Consider the following 19,008-nt stretch of genomic DNA (forward strand, 5'->3'; position numbering starts at 1 on the left):
CCTAACCTAACCTAACTTTTTCGGCTACCTAACCTAACCTATAAAGATAGGTTAGGTTAGGTTAGGTAGGGTTGGTTAGGTTCGGTCATTTATCTACGTTAATTTTAACTCCAATTAAATTTTTTTTACCTCATACATAATGAAATGGATAGCTTTATCATTTCATAAGAAAAAAATTAGCGAAAATACATTAATTCAGGAAAACTTGGCTTATTAGGCAATTCGGGCCTTGCATAGTAGGCTGAGAAGTGCGTTCTGGCTACTAGGTACGACATATATATATATATATATATATATATATATATATATATATATATATATGTCGTACCTAATAGCCAGAACGCATTTCTCAGCCTACTATTCAAGGCCCGATTTGCCTAATAAGCCAAGTTTTCATGAATTAATGTTTTTTCGTCTACCTAACCTACCTAACCTAACCTAACCTAGCTTTTTTTGGCTACCTAACCTAACCTTACCTATAAATATAGGTTAGGTTAGGTTAGGTAGGGTTGGTTAGGTTCGGTCATATATCTACGTTAATTTTAACTCCAATAAAAAAAAATTGACCCCATACATAGAGAAAAGGGTTGCTTTATCATTTCATAAGAAAAAAATTATAGTAAATATATTAATTCAGGAAAACTTGGCTTATTAGGCAAATCGGGCCTTGAATAGTAGGCTGAGAAGTGAGTTCTGGCTACTAGGTACGACATATATATATATATATATATATATATATATGTCGTACCTAGTAGCCAGAACGCACTTCTCAGCCTACTATGCAAGGCCCGATTTGCCTAATAAGCCAAGTTTTCATGAATTAATTGTTTTTCGACTACCTAACCTACCTAACCTAACCTAACCTAACTTTTTCGGCTACCTAACCAAACCTAACCTATAAAGATAGGTTAGGTTAGGTTAGGTAGGGTTGGTTAGGTTCGGTCATATATCTACGTTAATTTTAACTCCAATAAAATAAAATTGACCTCATACATAATGAAATAGGTAGCTCTATCATTTCATAAGAAAAAAATTAGAAAAAATATATTATTTAAGGAAAACTTGGCTTATTAGGCAAATCGGGCCTTGAATAGTAGGCCAAAAAGTGAGTTCTGGCTACTAGGTACGACATATATATATATATATATATATATATATATATATATATATATATATATATATATATATATATATATATATATATATATATATATATATATATATATGTCGTACCTAGTAGCCAGAACGCACTTCTCGGCCTACTATGCAAGGCCCGATTTGCCTAATAAGCCAAGTTTTCCAGAATTAATATATTTTCTCAATTTTTTTTCTGTTGAAATGATAAAGCTACCCATTTCATGATGTATGAGGTCAATTTTTTTTTATTGGAATTAAAATTAACGTAGATATATGACCGAACCTAACCAACCCTACCTAACCTAACCTAACCTATCTTTATAGGTTAGGTTAGGTTAGGTAACCGACAAAGTTAGGTTAGGTTAGGTTAGGTAGGTTAGGTAGTCGAAAAAACATTATTTCATGAAAACTCGGCTTATTAGGAAAATCGGGCCTTGCATAGTAGGCTGAGAAGTGCGTTCTGGCTATTAGGTACGACATATATATATATATATATATATATATATATATATATATATATATATATGTCGTACCTAGTAGCCAGAACTCACTTCTCAGCCTACTATGCAAGGCCCGATTTGCCTAATAAGCCAAGTTTTCATGAATTAATGTTTTTTCGTCTACCTAACCTACCTAACCTAACCTAACCTAGCTTTTTTTGGCTACCTAACCTAACCTTACCTATATATATAGGTTAGGTTAGGTTAGGTAGGGTTGGTTAGGTTCGGTCATATATCTACGTTAATTTTAACTCCAATAAAAAAAAATTGACCTCATACATAGTGAAAAGGGTAGCTTTATCATTTTATAAGAAAAAAATTATAGTAAATATATTAATTCAGGAAAACTTGGCTTATTAGGCAAATCGGGCCTTGAATAGTAGGCTGAGAAGTGAGTTCTGGCTACTAGGTACGACATATATATATATATATATATATATATATATATATATATATATATATATATATATATATGTCGTACCTAATAGCCAGAACGCACTTCTCAGCCTACTATTCAAGGCCCGATTTGCCTAATAAGCCAAGTTTTCATGAATTAATGTTTTTTCGTCTACCTAACCTACCTAACCTAACCTAACCTAGCTTTTTTTGGCTACCTAACCTAACCTTACCTATAAATATAGGTTAGGTTAGGTTAGGTAGGGTTGGTTAGGTTCGGTCATATATCTACGTTAATTTTAACTCCAATAAAAAAAAATTGACCTCATACATAGAGAAAAGGGTTGCTTTATCATTTCATAAGAAAAAAATTATAGTAAATATATTAATTCAGGAAAACTTGGCTTATTAGGCAAATCGGGCCTTGAATAGTAGGCTGAGAAGTGAGTTCTGGCTACTAGGTACGACATATATATATATATATATATATATATATATATATATGTCGTACCTAATAGCCAGAACGCACTTCTCAGCCTACTATTCAAGGCCCGATTTGCCTAATAAGCCAAGTTTTCATGAATTAATGTTTTTTCGTCTACCTAACCTACCTAACCTAACCTAACCTAGCTTTTTTTGGCTACCTAACCTAACCTTACCTATAAATATAGGTTAGGTTAGGTTAGGTAGGGTTGGTTAGGTTCGGTCATATATCTACGTTAATTTTAACTCCAATAAAAAAAAATTGACCTCATACATAGAGAAAAGGGTTGCTTTATCATTTCATAAGAAAAAAATTATAGTAAATATATTAATTCAGGAAAACTTGGCTTATTAGGCAAATCGGGCCTTGAATAGTAGGCTGAGAAGTGAGTTCTGGCTACTAGGTACGACATATATATATATATATATATATATATATATATATGTCGTACCTAGTAGCCAGAACTCACTTCTGAGCCTACTATACAAGGCCCGATTTGCCTAATAAGCCAAGTTTTCATGAATTAATGTTTTTTCGTCTACCTAACCTACCTAACCTAACCTAACCTAGCTTTTTTTGGCTACCTAACCTAACCTTACCTATAAATATAGGTTAGGTTGGGTTACGTAGGGTTGGTTAGGTTCGGTCATATATCTACGTTAATTTTAACTCCAATAAAAATAAATTGACCTCATACATAGTGAAAAGGGAAGCTTTATCATTTCATAAGAAAAAAATTATAATAAAAATATTCATTCAGGAAAACTTGGCTTATTAGGCAAATCGGGCCTTGAATAGTAGGCTGAGAAGTGAGTTCTGGCTACTAGGTACGACAGAACTCACTTCTCAGCCTACTATGCAAGGCCCGATTTGCCTAATATGCCAAGTTTTCATGAATTAATTGTTTTTCGACTACCTAACCTACCTAACCTAACCTAACCTAACCTAACTTTTTCGGCTACCTAACCTAACCTAACCTATAAAGATAGGTTAGTTTAGGTTAGGTAGGGTTAGGTTCGGTCATATATCTACGTTAATTTTAATTCCAATAAAAAATTTTTTACCTCATACATAATAAAATGGGTAGCTTTATCATTTCATAAGAAAAAAATTAGAGAAAATATATTAATTCAGGAAAAGTTGGCTTATTAAGCAAATCGGGCCTTGCATAGTAGGCTGAGAAGTGAGTTCTGGCTACTAGGTACGACATATATATATATATATATATATATATATATATATATATATATATATATATATATATATATATATATATATATATATATATATATATATATATATATATATATATATGTCGTACCTAGTAGCCAGAATGCACTTCTCCGCCTACTATTCAAGGCCTGATTTGCCTAATAAGCCAAGTTTTCATGAATTAATTGTTTTTCGACTACCTAACCTACCTAACCTAACCTAACCTAACTTTTTCTGCTACCTAACCTAACCTAACCTATAAAGATAGGTTAGGTTAGGTTAGGTAGGGCTGGTTAGGTTCGGTCATATATCTACGTTAATTTTAACTCCAATAAAATAAAATTGACCTCATACATAATGAAATGGGTAGCTTTATCATTTTATAAGAAAAAAATTAGAGAAGATATATGAATTTAGGAAAACTTGGCTTATTAGGCAAATCGGGCCTTGCATAGTAGGCTGAGAAGTGCGTTCTGGCTACTAGGTACGACATATATATATATATGTCGTACCTAGTAGCCAGAACGCACTTTTCGGCCTACTATGCAAGGCCCGATTTGCCTAATAAGCTAAGTTTTCCTGAATTAATATTTTTTCTCTAATTTTTTTCTTATGAAATGATAAAGCTACCCATTTCATTATGTATGAGGTCAATTTTTTTTATTGGAGTTAAAATTAACGTAGATATATAACCGAACCTAACCAACCCTACCTAATCTATCCTAACCTATCTTTATAGGTTAGGTTAGGTTAGGTAGCAGAAAAAGTTAGGTTAGGTTAGGTTAGGTAGTCGAAAAATCATTAATTCATGAAAACTTGGCTTATTAGGCAAATCGGGCCTTGCATAGTAGGCTGAGAAGTGCGTTCTGGCTACTAGGTACGACATATATATATATATATATATATATATATATATATATATATATATATATATATATATATATATATATATATATATATATATATATATGTCGTACCTAGTAGCTAGAACTCACTTCTCAGCCTACTATGCAAGGCCCGATTTGCCTAATAAGCCAAGTTTTCATGAATTAATTGTTTTTCGACTACCTAACCTACGTAACCTAACCTAACCTAACTTTTTCGGCTACATAACCCAACCTAACCTATAGAGATAGGTTAGGTTAGGTTAGGTAGGGTTGGTTAGGTTCGGTCATATATCTACGTTAATTTTAACTCCAATGAACAAAAATTGACCTCATACATAATGAAATGGGTAGCTTTATCATTTCATAAAAAAAAAATTTAGAGAAAATATATTAATTCAGGAAAACTTGGCTCGTTAGGCAAATCGGGCCATGCATAGTAGGCTGAGAAGTGAGTTCTGGCTACTAGGTACGACATATATATATATATATATATATATATATATATATATGTCGTACCTAGTAGCCAGAACTCACTTCTCAGCCTACTATGCACGGCCCGATTTGCCTAATAAGCCAAGTTTTACTGAATTAATATATTTTCTCTATTTTTTTTCTTATGAAATGATAAAGCTACCCATTTCATTATGTATGAGGTCAGTTTTTTTTTATTGGAGTTAAAATTAACGTAGATATATGACCGAACCTAACCAACCCTACCTAACCTAACCTAGCCAATCTTTATATATTTAGGTTAGGTTAGGTAGCTGAAAACGTTAGGTTAGGTTAGGTTAGGTAGGTTAGGTAGTCAAAAAAGCATTAATTCATGAAAACTAGGCTTATTAGGCAAATCGGACCTTGCATAGTAGGCTGAGAAGTGAGTTCTGGCTACTAGGTACGACATATATATATATATATATATATATATATATATATATATGTCGTACCTAATAGCCAGAACGCACTTCTCAGCCTACTATTCAAGGCCCGATTTGCCTAATAAGCCAAGTTTTCATGAATTAATGTTTTTTCGTCTACCTAACCTACCTAACCTAACCTAACCTAGCTTTTTTTGGCTACCTAACCTAACCTTACCTATAAATATAGGTTAGGTTAGGTTAGGTAGGGTTGGTTAGGTTCGGTCATATATCTACGTTAATTTTAACTCCAATAAAAAAAAATTGACCTCATACATAGAGAAAAGGGTTGCTTTATCATTTCATAAGAAAAAAATTATAGTAAATATATTAATTCAGGAAAACTTGGCTTATTAGGCAAATCGGGCCTTGAATAGTAGGCTAAGAAGTGAGTTCTGGCTACTAGGTACGACATATATATATATATATATATATATATATATATATATATATATATATATATATATATATATATATATATATATATATATATATATATATATATATATATATTATATGTATATCAGATGGTACCCAATGCTTCTGGGGTGACAAAAAGCCACGTCTCCATTACACACAACCTGCTACTCTGTAACCCACTGAAATCCTCTGTATAAAATTCAGTGTTCATCTCTAACGATCGTTATTTCCCCGGGCACCGCTGGGTTTCCCCTTAACAAACTTTCCTCTACCTCACCACCTTCCTTATCTCTCATTGCTTTCTATAATACGGAAGGTAAGATGATAAACAAAAGGCACAGAAGAGAATGGTAAGAAATGCAGTGAAAGACAGAAAAAGAGCTGAATGGTTGGGTAGGTGGTGAAGGGAAGCGAAGGTGATAAAGGGTAGGGAAGGTGTTGAAGGGTATTGCAGGTGGTGAATGGTGGGGAAGATGTTGAAGGGTAGGGAATGTGGTGAAAGCGTAGGGAAGGTGATGAAAGGTAAGGAAAGTGATGATGGGTATAGAAGGTGGTGAAAGGTAGGGAAGCTAATGAAGGATAGGGAGGTTGATGAAGGTAGGGAAGGTAGTGAATCGCAGGGAAGGCGGTGAAGGGTAGAGAAGGTGATGAAGGGTAGATAGTGAAGGGTTGGGAAGGAGAAGAAGGGTAGGAAAGGTGATGAAGGTGTAGAAGGGTAGGGAAGGTGATGAAGGGTAGGGAAGGTGATGAAGGGTAGGAAAGGTGATGAAGGGTAGGGATGGTGAGGAAGGTAGGGAAGGTGATGATGGATAAGGGAGGTGATGAAAGGTAGGGAAGGTGATGAAGGGTAAGGAAGGTGATGAAGAGTAGGGAAGATGATGAAGGGTAGGGAAGGTACCTACCTCCTCAGATAATGACTTACTACCCAACTAACGCCTAGTTGTGGCGCTGTGGCAAAAAACTATATCACATAAATATAGATAACTGTCCTTAATATCCACACATCACAAACACCTAAATGTTTATTGATTATTTTATCTGTGAAGAACCCGAATAGTAATAAGTACTTATACTTACCTTGGACACACGTTGCTTCTTGCCAGCCAATGATCGTACACGTTATAGTGAAGGCCACAGTGCCAGCGCTCGTTATGAAGCCGCTCAGGCAAGTGGCACTCACGGTGTCACCGACCCTCCACTCTCCAGAGTGCCAGTCCGTGGACGCCAGTGCCACTTGTGGGGCTATTTGGCATTCTGTGTTCCGGAACATGATAAAATAAGGATAAACTAGCAGAGCTTTATTGACCCCATTTGAGGTCGCACATATCTATACTCATACACATACACTTCATATCTTTACTCATACACATGCACTACATATTTATACTCATACACATACACTTTTATTCATTTATAACCAACGCAGCATCCCAGCGAGCCCGTGTCTGTTGTATTCCTCGGCGAACACTTTCATAAATCTATAAAATCAATATTTTGCTCAGTAAAAAACACTCTCATAAATCTTTCCAAATCAATATTTGCTCAGTTTTTTTTTTGTAATCTAAATATAAACAATTGGTATTGTAGTGTTTTATTATTGTGTTTAAATATTTAGCACCATATTTGAGCTCCTCCTTGTTATACCCTTTCTTCCGAATTAATACATTAATCATGTTATAACCTAGCTTTTTGCCCCATTTTAAGGTATGTATCATGTTCTTGTTCGGTCTATCATAATGACGGATTCTTCTTCCGAGTACTAGCTGTACCCGGCCACCCAATGCTGTGGATCAGCAACCTTCCCCAGTCTCCCAGTCCTCCCAAATATTCCCCCTCTCCCCCGTCCCTTTGTCCTCCCCACTCACTGTCCCCTCGTCCTCCTAACCATTCCCCTCTCTACCACCCCCTCGTCCTCCCCACTATCTCCCACTCCCCTGTCCCCTCGTCCTCCCCACTATCTCCCACTCCCCTGTCCCCTCGTCCTCCCCACTATCTCCCACTCCCCTGTCCCCTCGTCCTCTCAATCGTTTCCCTCTTCCCGTCCCCTCGTCCTCCCCACCTTCACTCACTCCCCTGCCCCCTTGTCCTCCCCACCATTCTCTATTCCCCTGTTTCCTCGTCCCCACTATCCCCAACTCCCCAACTCCCCCATCCCCTCGTCCTCCCCACCATTACCCCCTCCCCTTTCTCATCGTCCTCCCCACCATCCCCCACTCCCTTCCCCCTCGTTCTCCCAACAATTCCCCACTCCCTCGTGCAATGCATTCCCAAATGATCTGATGCTCCCATCAGAAAATTGAGAACATCAAATGATCCGATGTTCCCATCACTGAAATATAAGAAAAACAGTTAAAAAAACGAAATGAAAAATGAAAAAATACAAAAATATACTGATCTCATGAAATGAACAGTATGGTAAACAACACCGCTCAATTCCAACGTAATGTCACACAAAATAATTTAAATCGAAATGAAAATAAATTGAAATCTATGAAAATTCAATTTATCAATGAAATCGAAAACAATAAAATGGAATCATATCATATTTGGTGTAGCATGTGTTGCTCTTATGTGCAACAGATGGTGCTGTTTTTTCAATTTTTTTTTTATACCTCTCTCAGGTGTGGCATCTATACTTATACTCACGAAATGAATGGTATCGTAAACAACACAGCTCAATTCCAACACAATGTCACACAAAATAACTAAATCAAAATGAAAATAAATTGAAATCTATGAAAATTCAATTTGTCAATGAAATTGGGAACATTGAAATGGAATCGTAACATATTTAGAATGGTGTGTGTTGCTCTTACGTGTAACAGATGGCACTGTTTCTTAAAAAAACGGAATGATTTTACCTGTCGCAGGTGTGGCATCTATACTTCGACTTATGAAATGAATGGTTCGGTAAACAACACAGCTCAATTCCAATGCAATGTCACACAAAATAATTAAATCAAAATGAAAATAGATCGAAATCTATGAAAATTAAATTTATCAATGCAATCGGAAACAATGAAACGGAATCGTAACGTATTTAGTATAGCATGTGTTGCTATTATGTGCAATAGATGGCACTGTTTTTCAAAAAAAACTTTTTTTACCTGTCACAGGTGTGGCATCTATATAGTAGGTATATAAAAACATGTTCATATTCGAATGGAACTTTGTGTCAAAATTTCAAAGCAATCGGTGAAGAACTTTTGGAGATTACAGTGTGTGTTGCTCTTATGTCCAACAGATGGTGCTGATTTTCAAAAATAGCATGTTTTTTTACTGTCACAGGTGAGGCATGTATATTGTAGGTATATAAAACCATGCGCCTATTCGAGTGCAACGTTGTGTCAAAATTGCCAAGCAATCGGTAAAAATGTTTCGGAGATTTCCCTAAGAAAAGCATGTTTTTTCCCGTCACAGAGAGGAAAAAACATGCTATATAGGAAAACATCTATATATAGTTTATATACAAAAACCCGCTCGGATGCAAATGGAACGTTGTGTGAAAATTTTAAAGCAATCGGTGAAGAACTTTCGGAGATTAGCGATTTAGAACAAACGAACCTATAAATTTTTATTTATATAGATTATTGACCTTATCGGTCTTCTCTTTTCGCGATCAAGAAAATTTATGTCCAGCATACAGTTCTGTGTCCAGTCCTGAGCTGTGCATTATAAATGGGGTCTAACAAGACAAGGAAAAAGGAAAAGAAAAATATAAGATTACTTAACGATTATAAGTATGACTTCCAAGTAATTTATTTTCGCACACTATTAGCATGAATATAAGTTCTGACTTACGTTCCCTACTACTCTGGATTGTTATTTTTGTAATTTTGTTTAAATTTATATTTGTCAATTTCAATATTATTTAGCTGGTGTCTTGTAACCTTATCATCATCTCCTAGGCTCAGAACATGTTTATTCAGCATTAAAGTGCATTGGTCGTCCTTTCGTCCATTTCTGAAGTCTAAGTCATCCTGTAAAATTTTTAATCCTTTTCTGAATTTATTTCCTTTTAGATTTTATTTAAATCAGATATTTTTCTAATTTTACTGTTCAGTTATGTTTGTACGTCCTCATTTATATAAATTATATTGTAAACACCAAATGACTCAAGACAGAGGTCTGGTGGCCTTTTACTTGCAACTATTTGCTAATTGAAAGTGAAAATTAGGGGGCCTGACAGCTGAGTGGACAGCGCTTCGAATTCGTAGTCTTGAGGTTCCTGATTCGATCCCCGGTGGATGCGGAGACAAATTGGCAAAAAGTTTCTTTCACCCTGATGCTCCTGTTACCTAGCAGTAAATAGGTACCTGGGAGTTAGACAGCTACTACGGGCTGCTTCCTGGGTATGAGTAACAAAAAGGAGGCCTGGTCGAGGACAGGGCCGCGGGGACGCTTAGCCTCGAAATCATCTCAAGATAACCTAAAGATATAACCTGATCCTATATCGATGACTTTGCTGTCTTTCATGTGACCACTGTCGTTAATAAGAGCTCTTTAGCCGTCATACTGGCATTTTTTTCACTACAAATATGTGTCATGTGGTTTTATTATAATTTACTAATCAACTAAAAATATTCAAAACATCCCACACTCAAGATATTTTCAAACTACATTGTTTGGCCCCTTCGTGACCCTGACCTTTGCCCCTCTATGTCAAAGTACACGTATCCAGCCTTGTTAAATTAGCATGAACCTTTCGATAGTTATGGAACAGTCACAAGATTAACATAAAAGTTAGGGAATAAATAAATACGAATTAGAAATTATTATAAAATTAGAAATTAGAAATGGATCTACTCTTATACAAACATGCAAAGGCTTACCTGGAGTGTACGAGAACGGGCGGGCCCACACCACCACACTCTCGAGAGCGCTGCTTCCCCACGCTGGTGACGCAGAAGTCAACACCTGACAAAGGAACGACAAATTAACCAGGAAAGGTAACACAATATGCACACTAGCAGATGGAAATATCAAATCTTTTCTGTTGTTTGCTGAAATCTTTCAGAGATTTGAGTTGAATATTTTTTCAGTTTAAATATTTACAACAATTACAATTAATTGGCAAGGCCAGATAAAAGGTCTTGGGCCCCTGGAGACCCAATGGCTTCCCAAGAATGGGAAAGACAATCAATTTAATGAGAACAAGCATATAAGAAATATTAAACACATATTCTTAATAAAAAATAACTGTTCAAAATAATCTAAGATAAAAATTATTCTGATAAAGATTATATTAGACAATTTGATAATTCATAGATAATAAATATACTAATTATTATAATTTAATAATAACAAAAGATGAAGGTTAAGATTAAAGATTGAAAACAATTATTACAAATGAACTTCTTTTGTACATGAATAGCAACAAAAAGATTGGGTTGCAAAAAGGTTTTGAAGTATGATTGCAAAATTATTTCCAGAAGTAAAACTAGCTGGAAAACAATCTATTTTCACCTGGTTAACAAATATTGATAAATTATCTGTTAAAAGTAATGGGTAACAATAAATAGTTAATATATAATATATAAAACAAGCAACAAACCAAAAAAACTAATAAAACACAAATTAAATACACACATGTTAAAGAAAACAAAATATATATAAATCACGTAAAAATTATATTTTGGTATGAAAATAATCATGAATATGAAAAACCAAGAAATTTAAGAATTAATTACAATTCTAAATATGAGATAAATTTTTACAGGTATAGATAATTAATATAAACACAGCAGTGGATGAAACTAGCTCAACATAGTAAAACAAGATCTATATGAACGGATTATATGAATTTATGAATAATGATCACAGTTCTTGGGAGGTAAGAAAAAAAAATAAGTTTAAACCCTTCTGATAAATGTTACGTTTATAATCTTTTTACAATTATTAGCAAACTTTAAAACCTATCCTATCTGTACTTAACAGAGATTAGCATCACGTAAATATAGAAAATAATGCCAATATCCAGCCCATACTTCTGTGTTAGTAGTAATTATACTAACGATGAGGACCATAGTCCCTATACCGACGTACAACACATTTAGTAAGTGGAAAACGCTACTATTCAATTTGGACCAACTAGGAAAGATTTTCTATTTATCATGCAAAGACAAACTAAACTAACCTAACTTTCCAAGGCCTAATACGCGATATTTCAGGTCTAATATAGTACATGTGTGTGTGTGTGTGCTACACTAGGCCTAGGAATATTTAAGTTAGTTTTTTAGTGTCATTTTTATTGGACTCTATAAAGTGAATAGTACCAAATTCTACTATATTATTGCTTAGTACGTCAATCTTTGTACTATGGTGCACACAGTTACAAACCATACTATATAAACAGGAGGATGAGTTAGAATATCTCACAAAGAACGCTTCATTTGGCATTTTTTCACGCCTGAGCCACATGACTGTGTAGCAGTTCTCTAGGATAAACAATAATACAAGTGTTTGCGTATATTACCAAGCTGCGGATATGACATGCCAAGCTTATATGATGAGGAAGAATAACTCACATCTTGACAAGTGGTTGAGTTAGGGCTGCCACACCACCAGCATGGTCCACTGTCTGTTGCATCACCACAGAAACTGCTCCCCACACTTCCTGATAATGCATCACCTGCAATGGACAATATCCTTAGGCATACATTATACCTATATATCTGATTTGTCCAGTAATATTCATAATGAAAGTTTAGATTATAATTGTTTATTTTTTCATGAAGATAAAGTTTCAACTAGAATGGATAAATGAAGACTTTAATATCTCCTTACTAGCATTTCCAAGACACTGGCCGATACTCTGGAGGGTGTGGTTGGCGGGGGTGATGACCACGGGACCACAAGAAGTGGTGGTCAATACACCATTCGCGTCCACCAGTACAAACTGAGGTCAGTACGCGTACACTGCGTTAGTGATCCCGCTGCCACTATTAACACTAAGCATATATATTTATATATTCTGTGCTATATGCTTACTAACTTAATATATTCGTTAAGGTGGAATGAATAGTAATTGAAACTCACGCTAAATGATTTGTTATTACTACTGTTACTAGTTTGGCTAAGATTAGAAATACCGGTACTATTTTTCTGGCAACTCACATATTTCATAATAAAATCATTACTATTTTTGATGACAAATAATCTTACCTATTGAAATGACACAAAACGTACCTTGAGAACTAAAGGTTCCACACTGCCATTCTGTCTCCAGTTAAGTCCTTCAAGGTTCTGCAAACCTGTAGTATATAGATACTAGATATAATACTAAATTATATATTATCTACAGTCGTCTCTAAAGCTTTTTATAATATATACCGGCATTATTTACTGAGTATTCAAGTTCACTGTAAACTTATAATCTGATTTATATATTCGTTTTACATATTTTGGTTTATTGAACACTAATCAAACTATCACTTATGTCTATCTATGTTATAGGAGAGAATGCCTGTCTGTCTAAAGGTGGAGGCTAGATGCTTTGGTCTAGCCTCAACCAACTTTTTAAGGGAAATAGTCTGGGGTACGGGACGGACATTGGCTGGTCGGGGTAGGCCTAAGTTAAATAGTTTTAGAAACATAGCATGTAACCCAATACCCCGAGAAATTTTCATGAAATCTCAAATGAATTCGGGATGAAATCAGGAAATTTAAGTCCGTAGAATGTGATGTTAACTCCCAACGCTTACCCATGTAATTTCTAAACATAATAAAATATTTTCTGTGAGAAGAATAAATGGGAGGAAGTGGAAAGGGAGAGTGGAGGTGTTGGGTATTGAGGAGGTTAGGAAAGGGGGGGGACCAAGGGGGTGGGGAAGTTGAGTAATGAATAATGGGGGAACAGGGTTATGAGGATGGGTGAAAATAAAAGAAGCATTGGGTTGTTTCAGTCCTTCTTAATAATATATTTTCTGAGAGAAGGGGAAGGAGGACCAAGGGGGATGGATGAGAGATAGGGAAGTAGGAGAAAGTGTACACAGCAGGGGAAGGAGGAGAAAAGTTGGGCAGGATAGGGGAAGGACCTAGTGGATGAGGACTAGGGGGTCATAAGAGAGAAGGGAGAAGGGTGAGATGAGTGACAGGCATCGTCGGGTACCCACCCTTACTATATGTGTATGTATACACACACACATACATACATATATATGTATGCACACACACATACATACATATGACCGAAATGGAAACATTAATAATTCTACCACGAATCTTCTCAATATTTCTTAAGTTTTTCTTCACTGTCGAGAGTAATTGAAAAATTAACTCTCTAAAATTCATTTTTTACATTTTTATTTTTGGCCTGACACCTAGAAGAGAACTGGGGCAACATATCAATCATATTTTGAGTATATCACACGTGCAGTGAGTCATATTACATGTATATGATACATTCATTATTGTGCAGTGATATACGGGAAATCATACCAGTGTTAGTGTCACCGTGACCGCCCACCCAGCCCCCAGGCCGGGCAGAACCTGCTGTCCCTCCTCCTCCTGCCCCATCCCACCACGTCGCCTCCCCATCCACGAAGCCACCTTCCCACCCACCCACCAACTGAACCCGGGCGGCTCCCATGTGCCCACGCCACCCACTAACTACCACGCCATCCACTACTGTGCCACCCACCTCACATTGGTTAGTAAGTGTATACCCACCCATTGTGTAGTGAGTGTATACCCACCCATTGTATCACTACTGGCTCACCATAGCCCGTGCTACTTGGAACTTTGTTCTAGGTAGTGAATCTTTAACAACAACAACCCATTGTATATAGGGGGTATATGAATTACCACTCATCTGAGTGGTAAGAGCCAGGTCAGCTGACCAATCCCCCAGCCTCCACCCGCCGTCCACCCTCCCGCCCAGCGCCCGCCCAGCGCCCGCTCATGTCTCATCTCTCAACAGACAGCCAGGCTTCTCCAAGCCAAGATGAGCCACCAAGCAGGGGTAGACAAGGCGTGTCAGACGTGACAAGGTATGCTATATCCGGTCGAGGGACGGTAATGTGCGCATTCATTACCACAACGGAGCCAGGTGTTTGGGTTCTGGGCGCCCTCCCAGGGAGAACACCAGTCAACAGCCCACACTGGCCGTCAGGCAAAACACCTCCCAGAGCTTCATTCCTACAAATAATTTATTAGAAGTTATCAAAACGACATCGGCCAGAACCTTGCAACACATCCCTAAAGCAGCCCGCCCCCATGCAGCAGCCAAATTATCCACCCTCCTGAGAAAGGTAAACGACTCTCCTGGAACGACCCAAGTATGGCACAACCTCTTACTGTTTGGCAACATATGTCTAGCCACCCCTGCAAGGAGAGACAAAACCTTAGCTGCCTCAGTCATCAAAGCTATAAATGATTTTAAGGGAGGACAACTAGGTGCGTCTTCCCACTCGCGCGAGAAACACCCATGGCAGGAAGAGCAACAGTGGCGTATCCGAGACATCAAAAATCAGAACATCAGTCACCAAGAAAATAAAAGAAGGAAACGCAATAGGCGCAATACGAGTCATCACCAGTGAGGACTCAATTGCTGACAGAGATGCCGTAACAGCTCAAGCCCTAAGGGAGAAACACCCACCCAGGGCTCCACGTGAGGATGACATTCTACAAGTAGGGGCTACTGGGTGAAAAACCTCTTTGGGTGTTCAAATCGGTGGTCCATAAAGCATTCTTGTCCTTCCCAACAGGACCAGCAGGTGGGTTCACAGGACTAAAACCCAACCACCTCAAACAAATGCTCAATCATGCACTGGGTGACAATGCACAGAGCCTCCTGGTGGAACTAACTAGATTCACCAACACATGTCTAGCTGGCAACATACCAGAGACCATAAGACCTATCTTTTTTGGAGCATCTATCTGTGCTCTAAACAAAAAGGATGGAGGGATCAGGCCAATAGATGTGGGCAATTCTCTCCGGTGTCTCATCGCAAAGGTTGCTGCAAGAACAGTTAGCGAGGCAGCGGCCACCATGCTAAAGCCAAATCAGTTCGGGTTCGGCATTCCACAAACGTACGAGGCGGCAGCTCGAGTTTTCGTTGCTAACATAACAGACGAAGAGGCCCTTATCAAGCTAGATTTTAAAAATGCCTTAAATTTGGTGCGGAGGGATGCTGTACTCTGTGCGGTTCATCATCATTTCCCTTCCCTCTACCCTTTTGTACATTTATGCTACAGTATGGATCTTAAGCTACTTTTTGGCGAATATGAAACTGACTCGCGAGAAGGCGTCCAACAGGGTAACCCCTTGCTCCTCTCCTTTTCTGCTTAGTTATCAAACAAGTCACAGAAGTCCTGTCCAGCGAGCTTAACATCTGGTTCTTGAATGATGGTACCCTAGCTGGTTCCCAAGACTCCTTCCAGGAGGATATCAGAAAAATCCAGGAGCAAGGTGCAGTTTTAGGCCTCACCCTGAACCTTTCTAAGTGGTGAAATGATATGTTCCAACCAGGCCATCATAGAGAGAATATAGGGTCTTCTGCCAAATATTCAAATAACTAAACCTGAAGACAGCACACTCCTAGAAGCCCCCCCTGGAGCTGAAAGCCATCGATGAGGTCCTTGATAAGAAAATCGCCGACCTTAAGATGATGGATGGTATAACTGAGGATATTGATGCCCATGATGCACTTTACCTCATCACCAGATGCCTGTCCCTCCCCAGGTTAACCTACTTTCTGAGGTGTTAACCATCCTAAAATAGTAAAAAACTAGGTGAATATGACCTGTTACTGAAACAATGTTAGAAAGAGCCCTCAACCTCTCTCTCTTGATACCTACAGTGGAAACAAGCTTCTCTTCCAGTAAGACTTGGGGTCTTCGGAGTCAGAACAGCAACGCAAATTGCTATACCAGCCTTCCTGTCCTCCTCAGCACCCGATGACCTTGTGAAGGAAATTCTACCTGCCTACTTACATCAACTGGCAGGCGTACACGATCCCAATTTTATATGCTGTGCCACAGAGTGGGCCTCTCGTGCAGGTGCATCACCTCAACCACCATCCTCAAAAGCCCACAAGCAATTCAGCTGGGATGGCCCCATTGTAGACCAAGTTGCTGCAGAGTGCCTAGTTGATGAATCAACACAACACGACATTGCTCGCCTCACAGCAGTAGCAGCCCCACATGCAGGGGATTTCCTGATAGCAACCCCAATGTCAGCAACTGGCACATGTCTCGCACCACACGCCCTCCGAATTGCTGTAACCTTCCACCTTGCTGCCGCAATCTACACCAAATATTTGTGAATTTTCGGCGAGGTGGTGGCCGGCAGGTACGTCCACCAAGGCCTACTCTGCCAAAGCACAGGGAGGTGGCACTCGAGACATAGTGAAGTTAATGATATCATCAAGAGGAGCCTCACCACAGTAAGATACCAAGCAGAGAGAGAGCCCCGTTACCTAAGACCCTGTAACTCTGATGCTCTTATAGGTCACCCAGATGGTATCACTGTGAACCCCTGGAAAAATGGTAAGCAGTTGGTGTGGGACTACACGTGCATATCAACCCTGGCAAACATCTTCATTGACTTCAGTGTTGCACAACCAGGTGGTGCTACCACTTACAGTGAATCAGCAAAATCCCGTATGTACAGAGAGATGGATCACCACTTCAATTTTGTGCCCATTGCTTCTGAGACACTCGGCGCCTGGGGTAAGAGTGCCTCCATTTTTTTAGGAAACTGAGTTCTAGGCTAATTGAAACAACCAGAGACCCTAGAGCTGCCAGCTTCCTTTTCCAGCGCCTCAGTGTAGCAATACAGAGGGAAAATGCACACTGCATTCAGGGTTCCTCCCCACCATCTGAGGAACTGGAAGAACTCGACAATTTATGGTAATCATCATTGTACCCAAAATGTAACTCCTTTTTTGTAATAAAGTTGAAATAAAACAAACATATATGTGAATATACAAAAGAATGGGGGTGGTAGGAGAAGGAAATATTAAAGTGTTCAGTGCGAATCCACAAGATTATATACATATATATATATATATATATATATATATATATATATATATATATATATATATATATATATATATATATATATATATATATATATATATATATATATATATATATATATATATATATATATTAGTATATTTTGGTAGCAGTCTTTCCTGTAGACATATATTATTAAATATGACCGAAAAAGTAAGATTAATAATTCTAACACGAATTTCCTCAATCTTTCGTACATTTCTTTTCACTGTTGGAGGTAAATCAAAAATCAATTCTCCAAAACTCATTTTTATTTCTAGTCTGACGCGACACGAGCGCGTTTCGTAAAACTTATTACATTTTCAAAGACTTTAGTTTACAAATACACAACTGAATAGAACTTACGCATCTCCGATTTTATATCTACATTTGAGTGAGGTGGATGGGGTGAGGTAGCATTAATAGGGTATTAATTTCATCAACACAAGACAGAACAAGAGGTGGTATTAATAGGGTATTAATTTCATCAACACAAGACAGAACACGAAACAATGGGTATTGAATAGAAGTGTTTGTAGAAAGCCTATTGGTCCATATTTCTTGATGCTTCTATATTGGAGCGGAGTCTTGAGGTGGGTAGAACCCACCCACCACCTCACCCATTCTACCCACCTCAAGACTCCGCTCCAATATAGAAGCATCAAGAAATATGGACCAATAGGCTTTCTACAAACACTTCTATTCAATACCCATTGTTTCGTGTTCTGTCTTGTGTTGATGAAATTAATACCCTATTAATACCACCTCTTGTTCTGTCTTGTGTTGATGAAATTAATACCCTATTAATGCCACCTCACCCCATCCACCTCACTCAAATGTAGATATAAAATCGGAGATGCGTAAGTTCTATTCAGTTGTGTATTTGTAAACTAAAGTCTTTGAAAATGTAATAAGTTTTACGAAACGCGCTCGTGTCGCGTCAGACTAGAAATAAAAATGAGTTTTGGAGAATTGATTTTTGATTTACCTCCAACAGTGAAAAGAAATGTACGAAAGATTGAGGAAATTCGTGTTAGAATTATTAATCTTACTTT

General features: G+C 37.6%; 1 protein-coding gene across 1 annotated transcript in view; it reads right to left on the bottom strand.

Moving 5' to 3' along the window:
* Positions 1-19,008, bottom strand: part of LOC138369834 (mucin-3B-like) — a 118,070-nt gene that overhangs the window by 32,360 nt on the left and 66,702 nt on the right. Inside the window, exons 8-12 of the mRNA XM_069333575.1 lie at positions 13,139-13,203; positions 12,737-12,848; positions 12,478-12,581; positions 10,783-10,867; positions 7,028-7,204 (exon numbers count right to left, since the gene is read on the bottom strand). Coding sequence (XP_069189676.1) covers positions 7,028-7,204; positions 10,783-10,867; positions 12,478-12,581; positions 12,737-12,848; positions 13,139-13,203 — 543 coding nt within the window. The remainder of the gene's footprint in view (positions 1-7,027; positions 7,205-10,782; positions 10,868-12,477; positions 12,582-12,736; positions 12,849-13,138; positions 13,204-19,008) is intronic.

The sequence above is a fragment of the Procambarus clarkii genome, chromosome 30 (genome assembly GCF_040958095.1).
Source record: "Procambarus clarkii isolate CNS0578487 chromosome 30, FALCON_Pclarkii_2.0, whole genome shotgun sequence".
Lineage (NCBI taxonomy): Eukaryota > Metazoa > Arthropoda > Malacostraca > Decapoda > Cambaridae > Procambarus > Procambarus clarkii.